General features: G+C 24.8%; 2 protein-coding genes across 2 annotated transcripts; one reads left to right on the top strand and one right to left on the bottom strand.

Moving 5' to 3' along the window:
* Positions 1 to 4,349: 4,349 nt before the first annotated feature.
* On the top strand, positions 4,350 to 11,164 carry LOC114124318 (ribosome-releasing factor 2, mitochondrial). The gene is given in 16 exon segments (XM_027987537.2): positions 4,350 to 4,587; positions 4,707 to 4,837; positions 5,011 to 5,124; positions 5,204 to 5,356; positions 5,414 to 5,530; positions 5,533 to 5,583; positions 6,144 to 6,412; positions 6,481 to 6,702; positions 7,375 to 7,506; positions 7,598 to 7,768; positions 8,431 to 8,533; positions 8,600 to 8,746; positions 9,732 to 9,919; positions 10,565 to 10,660; positions 10,738 to 10,884; positions 10,947 to 11,164. Coding segments are annotated over 15 exon segments (2,211 nt in total). The 5' UTR covers positions 4,350 to 4,587; position 4,707; the 3' UTR covers positions 11,118 to 11,164.
* A 4,687-nt stretch (positions 11,165 to 15,851) lies between these two features.
* On the bottom strand, positions 15,852 to 20,885 carry LOC114124319 (trypsin II-P29-like). Its single transcript, XM_050199433.1, has 7 exons — positions 20,629 to 20,885; positions 20,445 to 20,488; positions 20,226 to 20,332; positions 18,700 to 19,017; positions 17,564 to 17,808; positions 16,228 to 16,388; positions 15,852 to 16,166 (listed from the first exon to the last, which is right to left on the bottom strand). The coding sequence occupies exons 1-7, from the start codon at positions 20,708 to 20,710 to the stop codon at positions 15,999 to 16,001; spliced, it is 1,125 nt and encodes a 374-aa protein (XP_050055390.1). The 5' UTR covers positions 20,711 to 20,885; the 3' UTR covers positions 15,852 to 15,998.
* Between the last annotated feature and the right edge of the window lie 1,314 nt (positions 20,886 to 22,199).

The raw sequence follows: 22,199 nt of genomic DNA on the forward strand, positions 1-22,199 counted from the left end.
TACGAGTATACACACTTGTGTTCATCGTGGGTTTCCTTGACGTCCCGCCCCCCAGCCCCGTCATTTGCTTCCTCCGCCTCCTACGCACCCCGTTGCCGTTGTGCTATGCTCCGACCCTTAATTAATTGGCAAACTTTAATGTACTCTTCCCGTCTTGTATATATACGTACGCGTTCTTACTGTATGTACTACCGTATAACTGCATCCATCACCCCGCCGCCTCGCAATTTCTAGCTTTGTATATATAATGCAAACAGAACTTGGTTTTATTTTATGTTAAATTCCAAGCTTTTTTTTATATGTATATAAACAAGTTGTATATTATATTATATACTTCCAGAAATTCTGAATATTTTACAAAACTACTCAGAAACTCAAGTAATAATTGTTCATAAATAAATAATTATAACGGTTGAAAAATATTGTAGATTTAAGAAGCATATATACGTAGGTACCTATACAGTCCCGGGAATTATACATAAATACATATAATAGTTGCTTGCTATCTATTTCACAAATAAAATAGAAGTTGTAGCATAAAATATAATCCTATGTTTATATTAAACATTTATTTAATAATATTTAGTAACGAATATTATAATATGAAATTACATCTAATTTTGTTAATTAATTATAAAACATATAAGTTATTCAAATAATAAAGCACCTATACCGGTCATATTATACCTTCTATTTTTTTTTTTTTTTTTAATTGAATTATTTACCTCTTATATTTTTATTTTATTTAAACTTTCTTTTTTTTTTTAATGAAAATCACCATTTTCATTGTACTTTATTATTTAATAAAATATATCAATTTTTTATCACATCTAGATTTATAATTTGATCAAATTTTTTTTTTAGATGTTAAACATGTAAGTACTTAGGCTTTATAAGAGTACTTAATACTTTAAAATAATACCTATACTCGTAGTTTTAAAGGATAAAGGAGTTATAATGGATAATGATTTGATAATATTATAGTTTTTACTTATTATAATATCAATTATTTATTAAAACTTGTAGCTTGTAAAATTTGTCCGAGCATTAAAATAACTAATAAGTAGGTTTTAGGCTAAATATTACATATAGATGGGTACCTACTACCTAATTTATACTTTCAAATATATTATTAGAGTACCTATCAATAGTATCATACAAAAGAATAATAACTCACAAACTATACTTGTTTGAATTTCAATAATTCACACTTCAACAAGTTCGAAAAATCATCTGACCCAATCAGAGTAACATTTTACTAAAAAAAAAAGAAGATAGTATTTAGTTTTTAAGTATACTTGATGTATATAATATTCATACTTCTTGATTGTATATAATAACAAGAGCCTAGATTATAGAATATGTGCTTACAATTTACCTATAGGTATCATATTATGTGATAGATATCAATATAAAATATTTTAAAATAACTGTAGGTTTATCATTTTATATGTAGGTACGATGTGTATTATTCACCTAACATTATTAATATTAAGATATATATAATTATACAGACTAAATTCTATGCACGTTGAAGTATGGAGAATACGACTGTTTTTGGTAGACCATAGACCAGTATTCTAACTTCTATCCAGGCGCGTACACAAAAAAAAATTTTTGGGGGGGGGGGGGGTAGTAAATTTTATTCTTATATAATCTAACCTTAATTAAATTAATTGAATTTCGGGGGGCAGGGTTGAACCCCTAGAACCCCCCTTGTGTACGCTCCTGCTTCTATCGATCATAAATTAATAAATTAAATAACAGTAAAGATATACCTATAAATCGAGCATTGGGTATTTTTATCCATTTTTACTAACTCGGATCAATTTTATACTATATTATTATTTTTAATTAGAAAGTAATGATCAATCAAAATATTAAGAAAACGATTCCAAATGAAGCTTACCAATTTAATTTAAGACTTAAGTATAGCTTATCAGCTTATATAATTGATTTAAGCACTGGCTAAATATATATTTTTATTTCACTATTTCTTAATCATAAATAATACACACAAAAAATAAATTAACTGTTAAATATCCGAATATCAAAGTGTATATTAAATATGCCATGAATAAATGAGAAGGTTACCTAAACTAATGATTATTGTACATTTAAACATTAGAAATATGAATTTTAATTCTCAATGTAACTAAAACGATGAATTTAAAATTTAAATTACAAGAATGTAAAATGCAGACTAATATAATATTATAACTATTTTAAATAGGTATGATAAATCAATTATAACTATTCCAGCTTTAAAAATTATGATCGGAATATTTAAAAAAAATAATAATTAAATACAATTTTTAAAATCTCTTAATTTTATTATCCTATGTACCATATAATGTAATAGGTATTTCATATTTTTGACAATTTAAATATAAATGTATAATATTTATATTTATACGTACTTATATAAAAAAATATATTTAATAAGTACTATAATTCATTATGAAAATCAGAAATGAATTTAGAATTTGAAACTTTAACAAATAAGTAAAAAAACTTGAATTTCTTGTGTCTAAATTACTAAATAACAGGAGTATCTAAAATTCATTTTTTTTATAATTTGTTATTTTGTGAATCCGTCTTGTATAAAACTCAAAAATATCATGTGGCCCTTTAATAATTACGAGTAATTCCAAGTTAAATCCCCGAGCTTTAGGTGTAGGTATACCATATACCTTTCTATACTAACTTTATCATTTCAAAGGTTTTCTCCTTGGCCACACTAGAAGCCCTTTTCAAAAAGCTATCAAGCTTCACTTAATCTTTATTCGAGTATAATGTTCTTGTTGTTAACAACTTGTTGCTTTATTGCTAACTATATTTTAAGTATTAAAACTACCTAGTTATTTAAGCTATTTAGATAATAATATTTAATTGTATACATATTATAAATATTATATTAAATATTATAATTATTTAATGGTCCTATTTTATAATTGATAAATATTTTAAAATCTGTGTTATAACGATTTTTAACCGTTGAATAAGAATAACTACAGTTAAATAGGCATAGGTGCCCCAACAAGTTTTTTTTAAAGGCCAGGTGGTCCTGGTCAGTCGGCACCCAGCATCCTTTTAGAACTAGCTGTTATGAATAATAAAAAACATACAACTGAATAAAATAACCGGACTGTGTGTAATAAATCACAATCCATTTTATATTCCGAAACACGTTTTTTGACACAACAATAGTGAAGAGTAAAGCATAAGATAATCAGGTTTGGCCACTTGTATTTCAAAGAGGGAATGCATGAGCAAAATTGACCGGTTAAACCAAGTGCTGCAAAAACTCTATTGTTAGTAAGACGTTATCCCTTTTGATAGGTACAAATAAAAATATTATTTTGATGATTTTTTTCAAGTTTATATTTTATTTTACTTATTTTATTATTAAAAAAAATATTTTTCTATTTTATTTTATAGTCATAATATGGTTAAATTTAAATTAAATTATCCTAGTTGGTACCGATATTGAATAGTTCATCACGTAAGATATGATTGATGATAGGTGTAGATACTATGTATTTGAATATATATTAAGTATATTATTGTCTATACGATCGACACAAGAATGAAATAATAAAAAAAAACGCATTATAAGTCATAAGAATATTTTTTAAATTTACACATGATAAAATAATAGTTATATTGCAATTCTTATACAGAAATGGGCAATGGCAATATTTTATTATAATAATTGAATTAGATAATTAGCTACAAACATAAACATAAAACAAATTTGATATGTTTATGGATAAAAATTACTGTATTAACACACAAGTCATAATCAACAAAGGGTTTATATTTAATCTCAAATCAAGGATTCTATTTGGTAAAATTCATACACAAATCATTCGAATTCACTACTTTTAAAACAATCTTAACAGATATGATAAAATCAAGTCGGTCTTTTTAGTCTTGTTGAATTATCGCAAAATTAGTAATTATATCAAATTCAAGTATAATTATTAATTGACGATTTTAATTTTTAAATATTCAACAAAATGTATAACACTGCTGATTCACGATTTTCTAAGGATTTATAATTTAAAAAAACGTTTTTTTAGTCTTTCAACAGTGTTCTATTATAGTACAATTAAAATAATAATTTATTGTAGTATACACTTACATCATTAAGCTAGAAATTAATACTTAACTATAAGTATTAAGTGCTATAATAAGTAATAAGTTTATAACCATATATAAATATAACACTATCAATTATCAAATACCAATAAATGTCTTATCATTTTTAAATTATATGATAATAGAAAAAATTGTGATAAGGTTTAATAATACAAAATTAACTGATAAAAAAAAGATACCTTTAAGTCATAACGAGTGTAGTAGGTATGGAACTTACTACAAATAAGATGTTGAATTGAATCTATCATAACTTTATATTAACTACTTTTTTTTATAGTAGCTAGGTACTAGCTAAGTATATTTTAAGCATATTTTCACTTTTAAATTTAATTGAAATTACATTTATTCAAATCCAGTTTCTAAAGAAACCTCACAATTTAACATAAAATTTATAAGCAATTATAGCTATAGACAATTAAGCAAGTACTATAATAATTATAATACTTATATTAAATACCTTTAAATTATATTTTTATGTATACCTATTTTAAATTAATTTAGATATAGAATTGTAAACATTATTAATTTATTTTACATTACAGGATGTTATTTTTTCATCGACGAGTTCATCGTAATGTATACATTAAACATATTATGAGACGTTATTATTGTCACAATATTGATAAAATGTCAAAAATAAGAAACATTGGTATTTTAGCACACATAGATGCTGGTAATTATCTAACTATTTTATGTTTAGTCCTCAAAATTGAGAATGTTGATTATCAAATAAATTAATTTAACTGTTAATTATTATTATACAATTTTTATTTTCTAACAATTTATATTTATTTCAAAAATTAAAACATAATTAAATTTTTCAAATTATTTCTATTTTTATTTTAGGTAAAACTACCACTACTGAAAGAATGTTGTTTTACTCGGGCTTGATACATAGCATGGGAGAAGTACATGACGGCAATACAGTAACTGATTATATGGATCAAGAAAGAAACCGAGGTAAAAATATTTATAATATTTACTTTTTATCAATCTTGGTTTAAAATTATTTATATTTACTAATCAAATATTTATGCAGGTATTACCATTACTTCAGCTGCTGTAACATTACCATGGAAAAAACACAATATTAATTTAGTAGACACTCCAGGACATATTGATTTTACAATGCAAGTTGAACAGACATTAAATATTTTAGATGGGGTGGTTATTGTTCTGGATTCATCTGCTGGTTGGTTAAAATTTTAAGATACTGTTAAAATATATATAAATATTTAATTTATTTTAGGAGTTGAAGCTCAGACATTAACCGTTTGGCGTCAAACAGATAGGTACATGATACCTCGTATAGTTTATGCTAACAAAATGGATCGATCAGATGCTTCATTGCCATTGTGTATTAATTTACTAAGTCAAAATTTAATATTACCCCATTGCAATTACAAATACCAGTCAGAGGTGAGACTTCTTTGGTTTTAAAATTAATATAAAATTCCGAAATTGTTAAAATGTTAAAATATGTTTAAGAAACTCAAGAATATATTATTACACATTATGTATTTGATACACAGAGTATTATCTTATTAAACAACTCTTTATTTCTAGATCTATTTACTTTTTTGAAAATATTTGTTTTTACATAAGTTCCATTCAAATGAAACAACATTGTTTAAAAAAATTATATTATTTAGTTTTTTTAAAGTTTTTTACTTTTTTAATGATAACATACAGAGTATTAGACCAACATAATACAAAATATTATTTTCAAAAACATTGATAGATATTGAATAATGAGTTTTGTTTGATGAAATAATCAATCAATTTATACATATATTTTTTTAATCAACACTTATCATAATATTAACCGTCAATCAATTAGAGTTGCTCTGAGAATAAAAATGTGTGCAATCTTATTAATGTAAAATAAAATTATTTTTCAATAGGTATTACCTATTAAATTTCAGTTTATAATTAATTTATATTTGTATTTTAATAATGATAATAATTTTATTTTTTAGAAAGCAATGGACGACTCATAGGTTTAATTGATGTACTCAAAAAGGATATATTAACTTGGCATGGTGATAATGGTCAAAAAGTTATTTGTGCTCCTATAGAAGATAATACTAAGCAATGGGAAGCTCTATGTAAAGTACGGGAGATACTTATTGGCGATTTAGCTGATATGGATGAAACAATTGCTAATATTGTTTTAAATTCTGATAATATTAATTGTATTGATTATGATACATTATTATCAGCTATTAGACGAGCATGTATATCACAAGTATGTCAATAATATAATTTTGTTTGTTATTTTACCATATTTTGATTTGCTATAACTTTTTCTTTTAGAAAGGTGTTCCATTACTTTGTGGTAGTTCCTATAAGAATATTGGTGTTCAAACACTTATGGATGGTATTATAAATTATCTACCATCACCAAATGACTGTATTACTTTAGATCCATTTAAATTTTTTGGTACGTCTATGTCAGCTAGAGCTTTTAAAATAGTTCATGAAAAACAAAAAGGGCCTGTTACATTTTTAAGGATTTATACTGGTTCCTTAGAAAAGGTAAAACTAATAAACTAAATAATAGAAATGCATGTATAATAAATTATACATGTACTGTAAATTACAAAAAAAAATATACTAGTAAAAACCATATTTTTCAATTTCAAACTGATCAATTGTTATTAATTATTATTTATTTTTGTTTAAAATTTTAAAATATATGATTAAGGTTAAAAGTTTCATATTTTTTTTAATAGCTATGTTTGTATATCATACATTTCAAGTTGCCATATATATTATATATAAAACTGAAAATTGGGAAAAATGTGATGAATTTTAATTTTGAAAAAAATACATCTTATTATTCATACTTTAAGCATAGAAAAATAGTTATGAAAACAAAAAAAAAACTGTATAAATATTTAGGAGGTAATTCATATATTAGCATTCAAATTATTACAAGCTTAAATAAAGCACTATAAAGGTTGTATTTATAAATTTATAATGTTCTAGTTTAGGAAAACTTCATTATAATTTAATTATTAGATACATGATTAATTGGTTTATTTATACTTTAATTAAATGACTTATAATTATCTACAACATAAATTTAAATTATTTATTTATAAATAAAATAAAATATTATTTTTACCTAAATACTTAAGTTCCTCATTAAAATATAGTTATACTGGCTTTTATTAACTATTAGTGTATTTTAATATAAATTTTCAGGGCCAAAAATTATACAATGCATCTCAATCTAAGACTGAAAATATTAATCGTGTTATGATAGCTTATGCTGATGATTATAAAGAAGTAAATAATATAGAATCTGGAAATATTGTAGCTGTTACAGGACTAAAAGTATGTCTTATGTATTATATATTTTAATTTATTTAATTTATAAAATATTATATATTATTATTATTATTATTATTATTTTATTTTTTTTAAGAATACTGTTTGTGGAGATTTACTTTCCAGCAGTAACAATGCAGTAAAGAGTGCTTTAAAAAAATTGTCTAAATCAAAAAAAATGACCCAAGAAGAATCTATTGAAATGCTTGGAGTTGAAATGAACATACCAGATCCAGTTTTTTTTTGTTCTATTGAACCACCATCACAAGTAAATTAATTAATAAATATTCTCAGATAATTTCATTCAAGCAATTAATGATGTTTAATAAAATGTAAAATTTACATATGTCATAAGTCAATAAGTCATAAACTCATAACTCATAATAACTATAATGTCATTTATAATACAATGTACTCTCAATTATCTGTAGTCTTCTGCGGAACCATTTACATACATGTATGTATACAACAATTATCAAAATAATTATATAATTTTCTTTAAATAACATTTAAAATTACTTAATTAAATTTTTTTCAATAATACATAGATATATGTAATCATAATATTTTCGTTTGAATTTTAATTTTGCGGATTATCCGCGGACTTTGCTTATCCGTGGATGCCAAGCCACCCTATTCTAGGAATAATTGAGAGAATATATCTTTATATTTTATTTTTAAATAAATAATACATTTGTTTATAAAAAAATAAAAATTATTTTTAAAAATTTCACTTTTGATATCTCTATACTATTGTCATTAATTATTTTGTTTTAAAAATTATTTTAATTTTCTTAATTTTCATTTTAAGAGATTGGTTTTAATTATCATTCTTAATTATTATAATATATTTATAAGTTCTAATATTATTAGAATAGTATTCACTCTATAATCATTATAAAATTGTAATATTTATTGAATTTCTATTAGGCATATCAGTTAGCTTTGGATAATGCATTGAATCAGTTGCATAGAGAAGATCCTAGCTTAAGAATTCAATATGACGAGGAAACTGGTCAGACAATTTTAGCCGGTAAATTATATTAAAATGTATTTCTTTTAAATACCTTAGAATAAATTCAATTTATTTTCAGATTAGGCATGGGTGAATTGCATTTAGAAATAATTGGTGAACGGATAAAAACTGAATTTAAAATTGATGTTGATCTTAGTCGCCCACAAATTTCATACAAAGAAGGATTAGTGTCAGAAGCAAAAGAAAGTCATAGACTTGATTTGAAAATTGGTACTTTTTTTATTAATTAATTTATATTTTTATCAACAAATACTACTTTGTATAAGATATATCTTGTAGTAAATAGGAAATATTAACATACTAATTTCTTTCATTCTCAATGTTTTTGTTTTAAATTAGTTAATTGTATAGAACTATCAAGATTATCAAATGATTATCTTAATCAATTACTTACATTATATTATGTTTAACAATGTACAACATATAAATTATACAAAATACTCTTTAGCAATAAAGAAATTATAGATTTTATGAGGAAACCTAAAGGAATTATAGATAAAAAAAGAATGTTGGTATTTGAAGTACTATAGTTGAAATTGTTTGAGAAATATTTAAGAAAAATATTTTAACACATTTAAAGTTTATAATTACAAAGAGAAATGTGTTTGTGATGATTATGATAAAATTCGAAGCCATTATAGTACAAGATAGATTTATGGAAAATCGAAATATTACAAAATTAAAAGAAAGTTTTAGGTAGTACAGAATAATTAGATAGATCAAGAAGTAACTAGATAAAGTTGTTTTATTGAAAGATATCAAATACCTACTCAGGCTGTCAACGATTTGAGAAGAGGAAAAAACTCTGAAAATGTATTTTGATTAGAGAAAGTAAAATAGTACGATTAGTATCTATTGAAAGAAAGTTAATAGATGATATTTTGTTAACTAAAATTTGAAGTTTATAGTAGTTTATAATAGTTTATATTAAAATTATCATATCTTGCTTAAAATTCAAATTTAAAAAAAAAAATACTTATGAAGGACTGTAAATAATTTTCTTGGCTTTTAATTTAATAATAGATCTATTCAATCTAGTATTAAAAAACAAGTAAAATAGATTCTTGTTAATGTAAAATTGTATATGATATTATGTGTTACTAAGACACAGAACTCATATGGGAAGGATGTCCTTTTTAATTGTTTTGATTTTTACAGTTTAAAAAATATATAACAAATATAATTTATTTTTTAGGTTCAACTACACATAGTGTTTACGTGGTGATGTCAATATTAAAACATGAAACAAATAAAAAAATGTTATCGTTGGACCAGAGTCCAGATAATGCTTCTAATACAGCAGCCATATATTTAAACCGATTAAATATTATTACATCAAGTGCAAAAGCTGCTTTAGCGCATGGTCCCAAACTTGGATGCCCTGTTAGTAATTAAACAATAATATAGTATACTACTTTAATATTATAAGCAATTTAATTTTTATCGATACCTACCATAAGGTAATTTAAATTATATGTTACAATGCTTTCAGCACATATATTTTAAAGTGATACTGTTTGTTCAAAACAATTTAGAAAATACAATGATATATATCATTCAATTTAACTGCTTTAGTTAAATCAGTGATAAAATGTTTAATTTTAAGGCACTAATTTATGTTTAAAAATATGTTAATATTACAAATTTAATATAAAATTAAATATAGAATCAGATGTTTAGGTTGTAAATAATTTTTAAATAGATTCATTTTAAAGTTATATTGATTATGATTTTAAATAATATTTTCTATTTTTAATTATTTATAAAATTATTAAATCTTATTTATTTTAAAACTTTAAAACGTCAGTTTAATGAAAATTTAGTATGGTTTTTCTAACTTCTATAATGGATAGAAACTCCAGTAACAGTGTATAAAGTGCATTTAATATACTATTACTATACAATATACATTGACTATCATACATGTACGAAATAATATTGATGAATTTTACATGAAAACAAAATTAATAGTTTTTATTTAATTATTGTATAATATGTTAAAATAATATGCCTACATTTTAACTTAAGGTAATCAATGTTCGTTTTGTACTTCATTGGCTAGAAGTGGGCAAAGGAACATCAGACACTGTCTTAAGTTCGGCTGTAAATCAATGTGTTCAGAAAGTATATATCTCATTGTTAATTTTTAACTTATTTTTTCTATACATTTTTATTAATTCTTAATCAAATATTTAAAATAGCTACTGAAATCTGCCAATACAATTTTACTCGAACCTATTATGAATGTTGAAGTTGTGACTGATGATGATCATTCTTCTGCTGTACTTTCGGATTTTGGAAGAAGAAGAGGCTCGATTCAAGATATTTCAACTAGATCAAATTATCGAGTAATACATTGTATTATGTATATAATCCTATCTATTATTTATTTTCCTGATTTGTGTTATAGGTAATAAATGCATTAGTTCCTCTAGCAGATTTATTAGGATATTCAAAGGATCTTAGAACATTTACATCAGGCACCGCATCATTTTCTATGGAATTTCATTCTTATCAAGAAGTGTCTACTAAAGATGAAGGAGAAGCAATTAAAAATATTACTGGTTTTTATCCATCGTAATTGTGTATAGTATAAAAATAAAATTTGTTGTTTTGTATTAGTAAAAATGTATTTCATATCAGACATCCAACACATGAATATAAAACTTTGTTCTGGTTAAGAGTTCCCAAATTCACGCATGCATACTGAGCCGTCAACAGCTTGTCAGACGCCCTGTGATTGGTTGGCACTGTACAATTTATGCGATACATGCGCAAATAGGACTAGTTTTCGTCCGAGCAAGTGGGCACTCTTAACCTGAACAGAGTATAGTATTACCATTAATTAAAATAGAATTCATTCGATAAATAATTTAAAGTCTTAAAAAATTCAATGGTTAAATTAACACTAAAAATAATGGTCCAAATCCTTACAATATTGTTTTAGTTTGTAACTGATTTTATAAAACGAACTTCCCAAAAAGTTATTCTCTTAATTCATTGTCTCGTCTATTTATATTATAGTTTATTAAATGTTTAAATGTGCCAACTGCCAATAAACCTAAATGTTTCTAATTAAAGTCAATGGAACCTGTGATTGTGTGATTGTATCTGTACCTATCTGATACTCATTAAGTGGTATAAATTAGGTACTAACATTAATATTTAATGCAATGATTACAGTGTTGAATAAGCAACTAGTGCAATACTATAAAATCATTAGGTATCACAAATTAATATGCATGTATAACAAATCACAATATATCTATTTAAAATATAAGAAGTTAACTCCATAGAATAGATAAAAATATAGTCTGTTTCGAATCCCTAAAATGTTTAAAATATCTTATAACCAGTTCAACTGGTGACAATTTTTTTAATAATGACATTTTTATAAATCAATTATTTTGTCTCGGAAATCAGAACTAGAGGTATATACTATGAAGACTAAAAAGTAAAGATAATATCTAAAAAAATTAAAAAATGTAGCCTTCATGTTTAAGACCTTCGACTATATAATTATACATTTAAAAACTGTAAACATTAAACTTAATTTATAATGATTAGGTGTTATCTTTATTTAATGGGTGTGTCCATGTACAAAAGAGGGGCGGAGGCGCGGAACATTAATATATACGACGGCAATCAGTTGAATAATAATTGTGAAATGTGAATTTTCACAAACTTAATATCACGAACGACACGAACTAAGATTTATTATACGAGTATAGTATATTATTTTAGTTCGTGCTAAATTTTTTATTTTTATTTTTTTTATTATTAAATATAATAATGTACCTACCTACGGTCATGAGTCATGAGTCCTGACAAATCAATCATCATCAAAAATATTTATTAATAAATAATAATTTTTGTTGTAATTTAAAAAAAAATAATTTTTAAATGTAACTTTTGACTTTTGAGGTAGGTACCTAGGTTGTTCATGAGTCATCCATTGATTTTTATTTTTTATACATATCTGTATTCTGATACGATATGTTATACGATGACATATCTACCTCGGAATATTTCTTGTAGGTATTATTTAATATTAAATTATTTAGTCGTGTTTTTTTGGTTATTTTGGAGAAATTTGGGAATTGGGATTATGTATTGAATAATGATAGTTTATTCTAGTACTTAAGGAATATCTACTTATAAATAGTTACTTACAGTTTTCTTTTGTATAAACAGTTCGTTCTTGCGTATAAACAATTACTTTTAATTAATAAGTAAAAAAAAAAACTTTTTTTATTAACCGACAGTAATATTCTCATAGAAAAATCCAAATATTATATTATCTTCCGCCGTAAGACTTTTGAATACCTAACAAATAATTAGGAATCGATAATATTAAAAATGATATCAAAATTTTGTAACAGAAATACAACACATTTATACGAAGTATAATTATATGTACCTATGTCTATAAGTATCAAAGCATTTACCTTTGGTATCAACAGTTATTTAAATTTTAAGGCGTACCAATCTAAACATCGGAATCTTAACGTATATTGTATTATTATTGTTTTAATTTTATGAGAATGTTATATCCATACACAGAATAAATTATAAAATAAGGATAGGGTATAAATATAGTTAAGTCCAACACGTAGGTTAAGTTTATAATATATTTACATTTTACACATCATTATTAGATTCTGAGCTGAACGTTGAAATGAAAATATGATGAATGTATTGATTTTACAATACCATGTTTTCTTTTTTTTTATATTGTGTCTGTTATCTGCACCTTAAATTGGCACAGTAAAAATACTTTGATTTTAAACTTTGGGTGTGCTAATTGGATCGGGTTGATGCTTTGAGTGTCAAAAATAATAAATTCTCAGTACTTTTTAAAATCGTCGGGAAAAACGGGATAATTTACTGATTTACGCTAAACCATATACCTACATCAAAAATGTATATTTTGATCTAATAAATGGTATATAATAGACATCTAATAGAAATTGACATGTTTACTGGGCAGTTTTGAATAAAACTGATTTTTTTTATTTTGTAACAATTCAAAAATGAATAGCACTGTAGAAACTCGAACTCCGAATGTTCATACATCATCATTTTCTATACATGACAACATTTTTAAAATATATCGACTTTTTAAAATTAAAGACACGTAAAATTCTCATTTTTTTTTCTATGTATAAATGATGATAAAAACTAGCATAATTAATTAAGTATAATATTGTCCATAGAGTTACTGAATAATGAATATATATATATTAAAATAGGTATAAAATAAAAAAGACCACCTAAAAGTTTAAAACGGGTCAATACGTTTTAAGTATCGACGACTTACTATTGGAATAATAACAATAGTATTTAAAATCGTTTGAGGATAAATCGTTATCGTTTCGGGATTTAATAAAAATTTAAAATTCAAACGATCACAATATTTTTTTATTTAATAATACTTAGAGTTTTCTCTACCTACAGCTATTTGAAGGAAAACTTATGGAAAACTTAGTTTTGAATTTTTAACCTTAAATATAAATAAAAAAAAATTTATGAATTTTCAACTACAAAATAACTTGCAAATGTTTGAGACTTTGACATATATCCTAAAAATTTGAACTTTAAACCTTTATAAAAAAAGTTATGACTAAGAAACTGATTTTTTTTTAACTACAATAGGAACAACTTATAATAAACCTTTTATTAAATTTTCAAAATTGTTTTATTGACATTTCAAAAAAAAAAAAATACTTTAAAAATTTCAGTTGTCTATAAATAGCTAAAAAAAATCCAGAATTTGTTGAAAATTAAACTGTGTATAGATAACGCTAATATAAACATCTGATGAATATTTCAAGTATTTACAGTGGTTTGTCTATAAGTTACAACTATATTCTAGTTATTTTTGGAAAACTGCTAGAAACTTCTTACTTCTGACCTGTATAATGCTCCAAGGATATTCAATTTATTTCCGTAAACCTCCTCCGAAATTTTAAATTGAAGTTTTATTTCGACCATTTAAGGTGTAAAGTCACAAACACAAAATAAAAACACACATCATTGTAGAATTAATACATTCATCACTCCGTTCAGAATCTAAAACTACATTATTAGTTGTTAAAATTATATTTTTTTATTCATACTACACAATCATTAATATTGAGTAATGAATATGTACCCATTAGAAAATAGTACCCGTAGCATTGAAATAATATAGGTACGATACTATATTTATTTTACCATCATTTTTACATTATATGTGACTGTGCAATATGCCAATATACCTATCTAGTTATTTACTACCGATAATCATAATATTTTGTACTGGAAATATAATATAATAGCATAACTTTTGTTTGTAAATTGCATTATTGATTATAAACATTAGTATTTATAATTATAAATTATAATCAATGGTTGTATTTAATAGTTCGTTAGTTTTATATACCAAGTCATATAGGTACTAAATACTAATTACCATATTTATGGTAAATTTACCATTTAGACACGATTTCGATAATTCAGTATAATATAGGTATGTTACAACTTATAATAATTAAACAATTTTTCCTTAATAACATCTAAATGTTGAATAATAGAACGGTTTATAATGAATATATGAAAATTTGAAATGCAATAAATCAAATAAATTAGACAGGTACCAGGTACCTACTTAATTTCAAAATTTAACTATCACAAATTGATAAAATTGAGAAAACTGTAAACCAAAATGTATCTGTTGAAGTTAATGATTATTTTCATTAAAAATGGTAAGTAGGTATTTAATATTTCGATATAACTTATAGGTATGATCGCCTATGGAGGATTGTCAAATTCATAAATTAATTTGAATAATTTTTATAATTTATAAAATAAGAATATACCTATAATTTATTTATTTATAATGATATCAGTGATCAGTGCATTGCATAAGACGAAGAAAATTAAATAAATATTAATCAGGTATAGCGTTTGTGCGATATGAAAATATATATAAGTACCTTACCCACGCATGGTAATAAATTTCCCATTTATTAACATCAATAGTTAAATTTCTAGTAGATACGGTCATAAATTAGTAAATTACGGTCAGGCACACTATTATTATATGGTACCTATCATGGCTGAACAAAATTGCTAAATACATTCAACATTTATGTAACGTATACGTATTAATTTTCGATGATTGTGTGTTAAATACAATTAAATACAATAGGTATCATAAGATGCTAAGATATAGTATTATAGTAATATCATGTATAATACATATTATACCAAAAATAGCATAATTTAAGATTTCTTAAAACGAATAGGATGAGGTAAATAATATAAAAATAAATTCACATTTTATAATATATCATTTTTATTTAAATTAGTATTTAGGTAGTTGTTTTGATAAAAATGTCATGGCTAATTATAGATCGATGATTAAAAGTGTTTAAATAAATTTAAAAAATGTTCCTAATGAAATAACAGGACTCAATTTTTAAATGATATCTTGTGCGTTCACGGCTATCCATTTGAGGTATGAAGTTACTTTGGTATAAACGCCGGGTATGCCCATTTCTCCACAACTAATTCCCCAAGACACTACTCCAACATTAGTCCATTTTCCGTCTTGTCTTTGTATCAATAGTGGACCGCCCGAATCACCCTAAAAAAAGTATAAATTAAATATAAATATTTATATATATAAAAAAGATGTTTCGACGTACTAAACAGGAATCTTTGCCTCCTTCGTACGACGCAGCACAAAGATTTGTTTTGAAAATTGGTTGTGAAAAAGCTGAAACGCACTCGTCGTGTTCCCAAATCGGTATAGCTACTTCTTGAAGAATGTTACTGACTTCACCACCGAATACTGTTTGGCCCCAACCTAATTAATAATTAGAAAGTAAATTAATTTACTATAGCTGAAATAAGTATTTAAATATACGTCTTTTCGACATATTTTTGTTTTCCAAAGTGGATATTAGGTGATAAAGTTGGTTTATAAAATAAAAATAATATACAATGATGGCTATAGAATCATTAAAACCTAAAGATCTAAAACTGAACGTTTAGAAAATTCGTAGCAAAGGACGTGGGACGTAGAAGCAGCCAGGGCAGCAATTCTAGAATAGAATAGAGTGCTGTGACGGTATAGGGGTTTATTTGAATGTACGCCACACGTGTTTATTTGGATTGTACAATTTTAAATATTACTCGCATAAGTATTAAATCTATTACTTACTTATTATCGTTAATCATATAATATGTATGGGTCTAATTTTTACAAAATTTTAAATAATATTAAAACAAATTATAATTTTGAGTATTATTTTAAATTACTAGTACAGTAAAACGTAAGACTTCTATATTAGAGATTTCCAAAATATTTCCAAACTATTTTATATATAACTTATCGTGCGATCCATTTTGGGGATTTTTTAAAATTTGCCCACGATATCAATTAATGACTTTTTTTTTATATAACAAAATATATATATATGTATTTTTTAATGTAAAATAGAAGGTAGAATTATATTAAGTATATTATTTAAACAAGGAATATTGACATTTTTCGTTATAAGGAGAATTCCGTCTATTATAGGGTCCGTTATAGAGAGGTTTTATTGTATCATGAGTATAATTATAACGAGTAGGTATTCTTTATACAATTAAATTCGAAATTATTTGAAGTCCATAATTTTCAAGTATACCATTTTGGAATTTTTTTTCTGTATACAATTTCCATGTTTGTATATTGGAGATAACTTTAGATTTTCTGTGATTGTCATCGTAATTTGTTACGATAAAACACAGATAAATTCAAATAATGCAATAAACCGTCGTTGCAATTTGTCGTGAAACGGGTAAAATACTGTATTAGGTAATATTTGTTTTTTTTTGCGCTGCTTGGTATCACCGTATGTCCGCATGAGAGCATTATAAATAATTTTGTTTATTAAAATTTGTTATAATATACTTAGGTAATATAACTTATTGATAAGAAATAAGTAATAGCCAATAAATAAAGACTTTTAAAAATGGTGATTTTTTAGTTCTTACCAGCCACAACGGCATTTTTTTTGTACACTTCCATATTTGTTTTAGGTAAACAAATAGGTCGAATAAATGAATTATAAATTGTAGGTCTTTTCAACTTCACTATGGCGATGTCATTGGCGTGCGTAGCCTGATCATAGTCTGGATGAACTCTAATATCTGTCACTCTGTAGTCAATGTATTGCGTCTCGTTATTAGATGTGAAATCGTATTCTCCGAGTCTAACAACAAAATCTTGTTTCGTAAATCTGAAAATTATAAGTACATAAGTTAAATATGAAACTGTGATGGGGGTAATGCCGCATATTAAAAATAACTAGAATTATAGTATAATAAGTATAAATTACAACAAAATCACTAATCATTTAATTAACATAATAATTTATACCGACTTAATAAAAAAAATTTTAATTTAATGAGTATAAAAAGGTACATAAATCGAAAACTGGCGCTCTGAAAAATAAAAAAATAGGACCATCTAAAAAGGAGAATTGTACTTAATATAGATATAACATGAGACACACATTTTTCCTAATTGTTACTTGCAAAAATACATCATATTAGAATGAGAAAATGATACAGTGAGTGCCAGTATCATAAATTAAATTATCAACTTCTTTAAAAGTCAAATTTGCGTAAGAACATTTGTATGATCAATAATAATAATAAAAAAATGAATTATTATGTTTTATACCTAATAGGTACTATATTATTAAAATATTAAATACTTACCTTTTATTTTTAAATTAATTTTAAAATTTTAGTTATTATAATTAGATAACTTAATAATCAATAATTTTACCAATGAGTAATATATTAGCTATTTTGAAACAGTAGCTCATTATAACTATTAACTATATTAATAAAATGTATCAGGGGTAGTTTATTTATTAGTATAATATTAATTTAATTTAGTAATACATATTAAACATTACTTACAAATATTGAAATATTTATATTTAATGTTTAATAACATACAGTTACCAAAATAATGTAATATTTTCTATTAATCAAAGTTAATATTTGAGTTGGATTTATATTATATTAATTAATTAATTATTAAAATATATAGATGGTATAATATCATAATTATTATACCATATTTTAAACATAATTTTTGATTATTTATTTTTAAATACTTTTTAAAACAATGGGCAGCAGTCAACACAAATCGCCGATTAAGTAATACTCCACCGCAGAAATTCATATAGTTTGTCGTCTCTAAAAACACAGCCATCCATGGCCAATCACTAGCTTTAGCATTTTGCACATTCATAATTTTGGATATAGACTTAGTATTTTGACCACATTCAAGCTCTTCTGGCAACGGCTTAATGGGCTCTGGTGCTGCTCTATCTAAAACCTTGTCTAAGTCTGATTCATCATCATCATTAGTCATTCTTTTTTCTCTTTTTTGATGAATAACTTTGTCTATAGGGCAGCAAAAGCTCATCGATCTGAGTAAAAAAATATTTTTAAACATAATTAAAAAAAAATCTTATCTATAAAAATATTAAAATTAAAAATAAAAGATACTATATGTAAAGAGTCCAAACTTATAAATATAGGTATTTTACGACTGTATACATAATTCATATATAAATTATATTATTTTTTTACTATTAAGGAGGGGGGGGTGTGTAAATTTAAAATAAATGTACTATGTTTTAGTATATAATAACAAAATAATATAATATCCTTTAATATCTATTAAAGGAATTATAGATATAAACCATGGAAAATAAATTCTGAAATATTAACATAATTTACTAATATTTTATAGTTGAACAGAAAAATAAATAAACCACAAAAATATCCTTCAACAGGTATACAACCAAATTTTTATACTTATAATTCATAATAATTAAAGAATATTTGATCTAAGTACAATAGGTACTCAAAATTACTAGAAAGTGGCATTATTTGATGAAAAACATTTAAAATTAATATTTATTTTAATGTTGTGTGAAATTATTTAGTTATTACTTTGTATTTTCTTTATTTTATAAAAAATAAAAATATCTTTTATTAAGATTTTTATAACTTTAATATAGGTACAAACTGTGAGACTATTCATAAATATTTCATAAACATTTTTAAAATCTTAAATTAATTTCAAAGGTTAAAAATATAGTTTATGATCTGAAAATCAATAAAATTGTGCTTTATACCTTTACATGACTACTAAACGTTTCAAAATTGGTACCTTATTAAATTCTACTACAATAACAATAACTGTTATAGATGAATAATAGTGCCTTGAAAACAAGGACACAAGACAAAGTAATTTATTCGTTTTAGTCTGCGTCACTTCTAAGTATTTTAACAATTCTAATACAAATTGAAGTTTATTCAACATTTGTTGTAAAAAGTATTATTGTATAAATTCTTATTAACATTAATAGAAGTTTTAATTTGAAAAAATATGCATTTTTAAACAAAATTGCAGATGCTTGATTTATCAATTATAAATTATAAAACAATAAAATATTTAAGTATATTTTAATATTGGTTATGTCTTTATTAAGTAGGTATTTATGCAGTATATCAATTAGAATTAAAATTCTAATAGTGTAATATTTCTGTTTTTAACAATTTATTTTACAGTAAATGTATCATATTCCTTATACATCTAATATTTATGATTTTATTTGAATTTACTTACAATTCATTTCCCCGACCACATTTTAGTCGTTTTTCTGGCTCCAAATTTACGTCACAAAATTCGAACCCTGAAACGCATTCTGTGTTGTGTGGGCATAGTTCATCATTCTAAACGGATCGAAATTTATCATGTTATAATATTAAGAATACAATTCTTACATAAATTGACTAAAAAGTTTAATCACCATTATAATATATAATATTATAGGATTATAATTACCCTTCTCGTGATGTCTTTTTCGAGTTTAATCCGCACCAGTTGACCTGATAAAATAATAATAATTATGAAAAAAAAAAAAAAAAAAAAAGATACTCTAATAATAACTACGAACGGTGCACGATTATTTCGAATTAAATTCTCCAACGTATTTATTATTATGTAATCGTGAGTGTAAACATTTTACCTGCCGCGGTCGCGCAAACACCAAAGGCGAGCAAACCGCACAGAGGTAACAAGTAAACGTCGGCATTTTTCAATAATAACATTTTTAGTACAATATAAAATAGGTACGGCTACGGTTCGACGTTTTCTTCTCAGGAACGATGATATTGTGTTTTGTCGAGCATTAGAGCTGCATTATAATATAGCGTTCATAATGCGGGCTCTTCGGAAACGTATACACGAGTGACGAGCGCTCGTGTCATCGGGACGATAATACGGTATTAAAAATTATTATAATATTATAATATGGTAATGGGAGTAAAAATAATAAACGCGTCATAATCATCATTATATGCTCGGCATCGGCTTTGGAAACCGGTTTGGTCGATCGGCGATGTTCTCGCTCGCCCGGTTCGCCAAAACAGTAGCCAGTAATGCGGAATGGTATGATACGAATAATATGATTTAAGATTTTCTCGGACCAGCTGTATAATAATATGAACGGTGTGGTGTCTGTGTTATTTTAGTGATTATCGCTATGTAATAATATTACAATAGTACGCGTGTGACCGTCTTTGTATCCGGTTTTCTGACGGACATCGAGATGAGCCATCGCCTCGTCGGGTTTCGTCGGCACTATTCGGCTGGGTCGTTGTATTATTTTGAATTTTCATCGAAAATTTCCACCACACTGGTCGAAAACCGTTCAAAATGTATTCCCCCTCGCAGCTTTAATCGTCCGTTGATCTATATTTTACTGTATTCCATACCACTGACAGACGCCTATACCGATTCATTGAATTTTCGCTAATGGTTCCCCATCGATATCATGTTCTATTTAAGAACATTTTGCATGCAATATATTATGCACACAATTGTATACAAATCGTTAATTATATATATAAATAATAATAATATATTTTATATATACTCAAATTATGATTAAAACCTAACAAAATTATTTAAATATTTTTAGGTACAAAGAAAAAAAAATTACAGAAACTAAAGTTACAGGCTACATACATACAAAATATTTATTTTGGTTACATAATTCAGCTATAATTGACTCGAACGGTTATATTGGTGTGCGATGGCATTGATAGTAAAGCGGTTGTGGCCTTATGAGACTAAATAATTATTTTTTGTTGGTCATCATTATCAACTCCTGACGATTTCGTGACAGTGATCAAATATACAGCTAATAACGAAATGTCTTGTGAAGATTGGCATATTTATTGCATAGTTTTAACGCCTTAGTTTACTACTTATATTTTAATATTATTGTAATATTTAGCTGATAATAGGTAACAAGGAATAATGTAAAACTAAAAAACTGAAATAATGATGTAGAGCTATCATATTGAGCTGAAAAAAATGCAATAAAATAATAGTAATTCAAAGCAGTACTTAAAAAAAAATCATAACAAAAATGGAACAAGTACCAATAATTACTACCTATATTACTATAATATGAATGAGAAGGTGATTTTTGGGAATGATTTCTTGGACAATAAATATATATTTTTATAAAGTTGAACGGTGAAAAAAATGACTAATTCTTCGGCTAGTTGTCTAATAAATCCATTCACCTAC

The sequence above is a fragment of the Aphis gossypii genome, chromosome 2 (genome assembly GCF_020184175.1).
Source record: "Aphis gossypii isolate Hap1 chromosome 2, ASM2018417v2, whole genome shotgun sequence".
In the NCBI taxonomy this organism is placed as follows: Eukaryota; Metazoa; Arthropoda; class Insecta; order Hemiptera; family Aphididae; genus Aphis; species Aphis gossypii.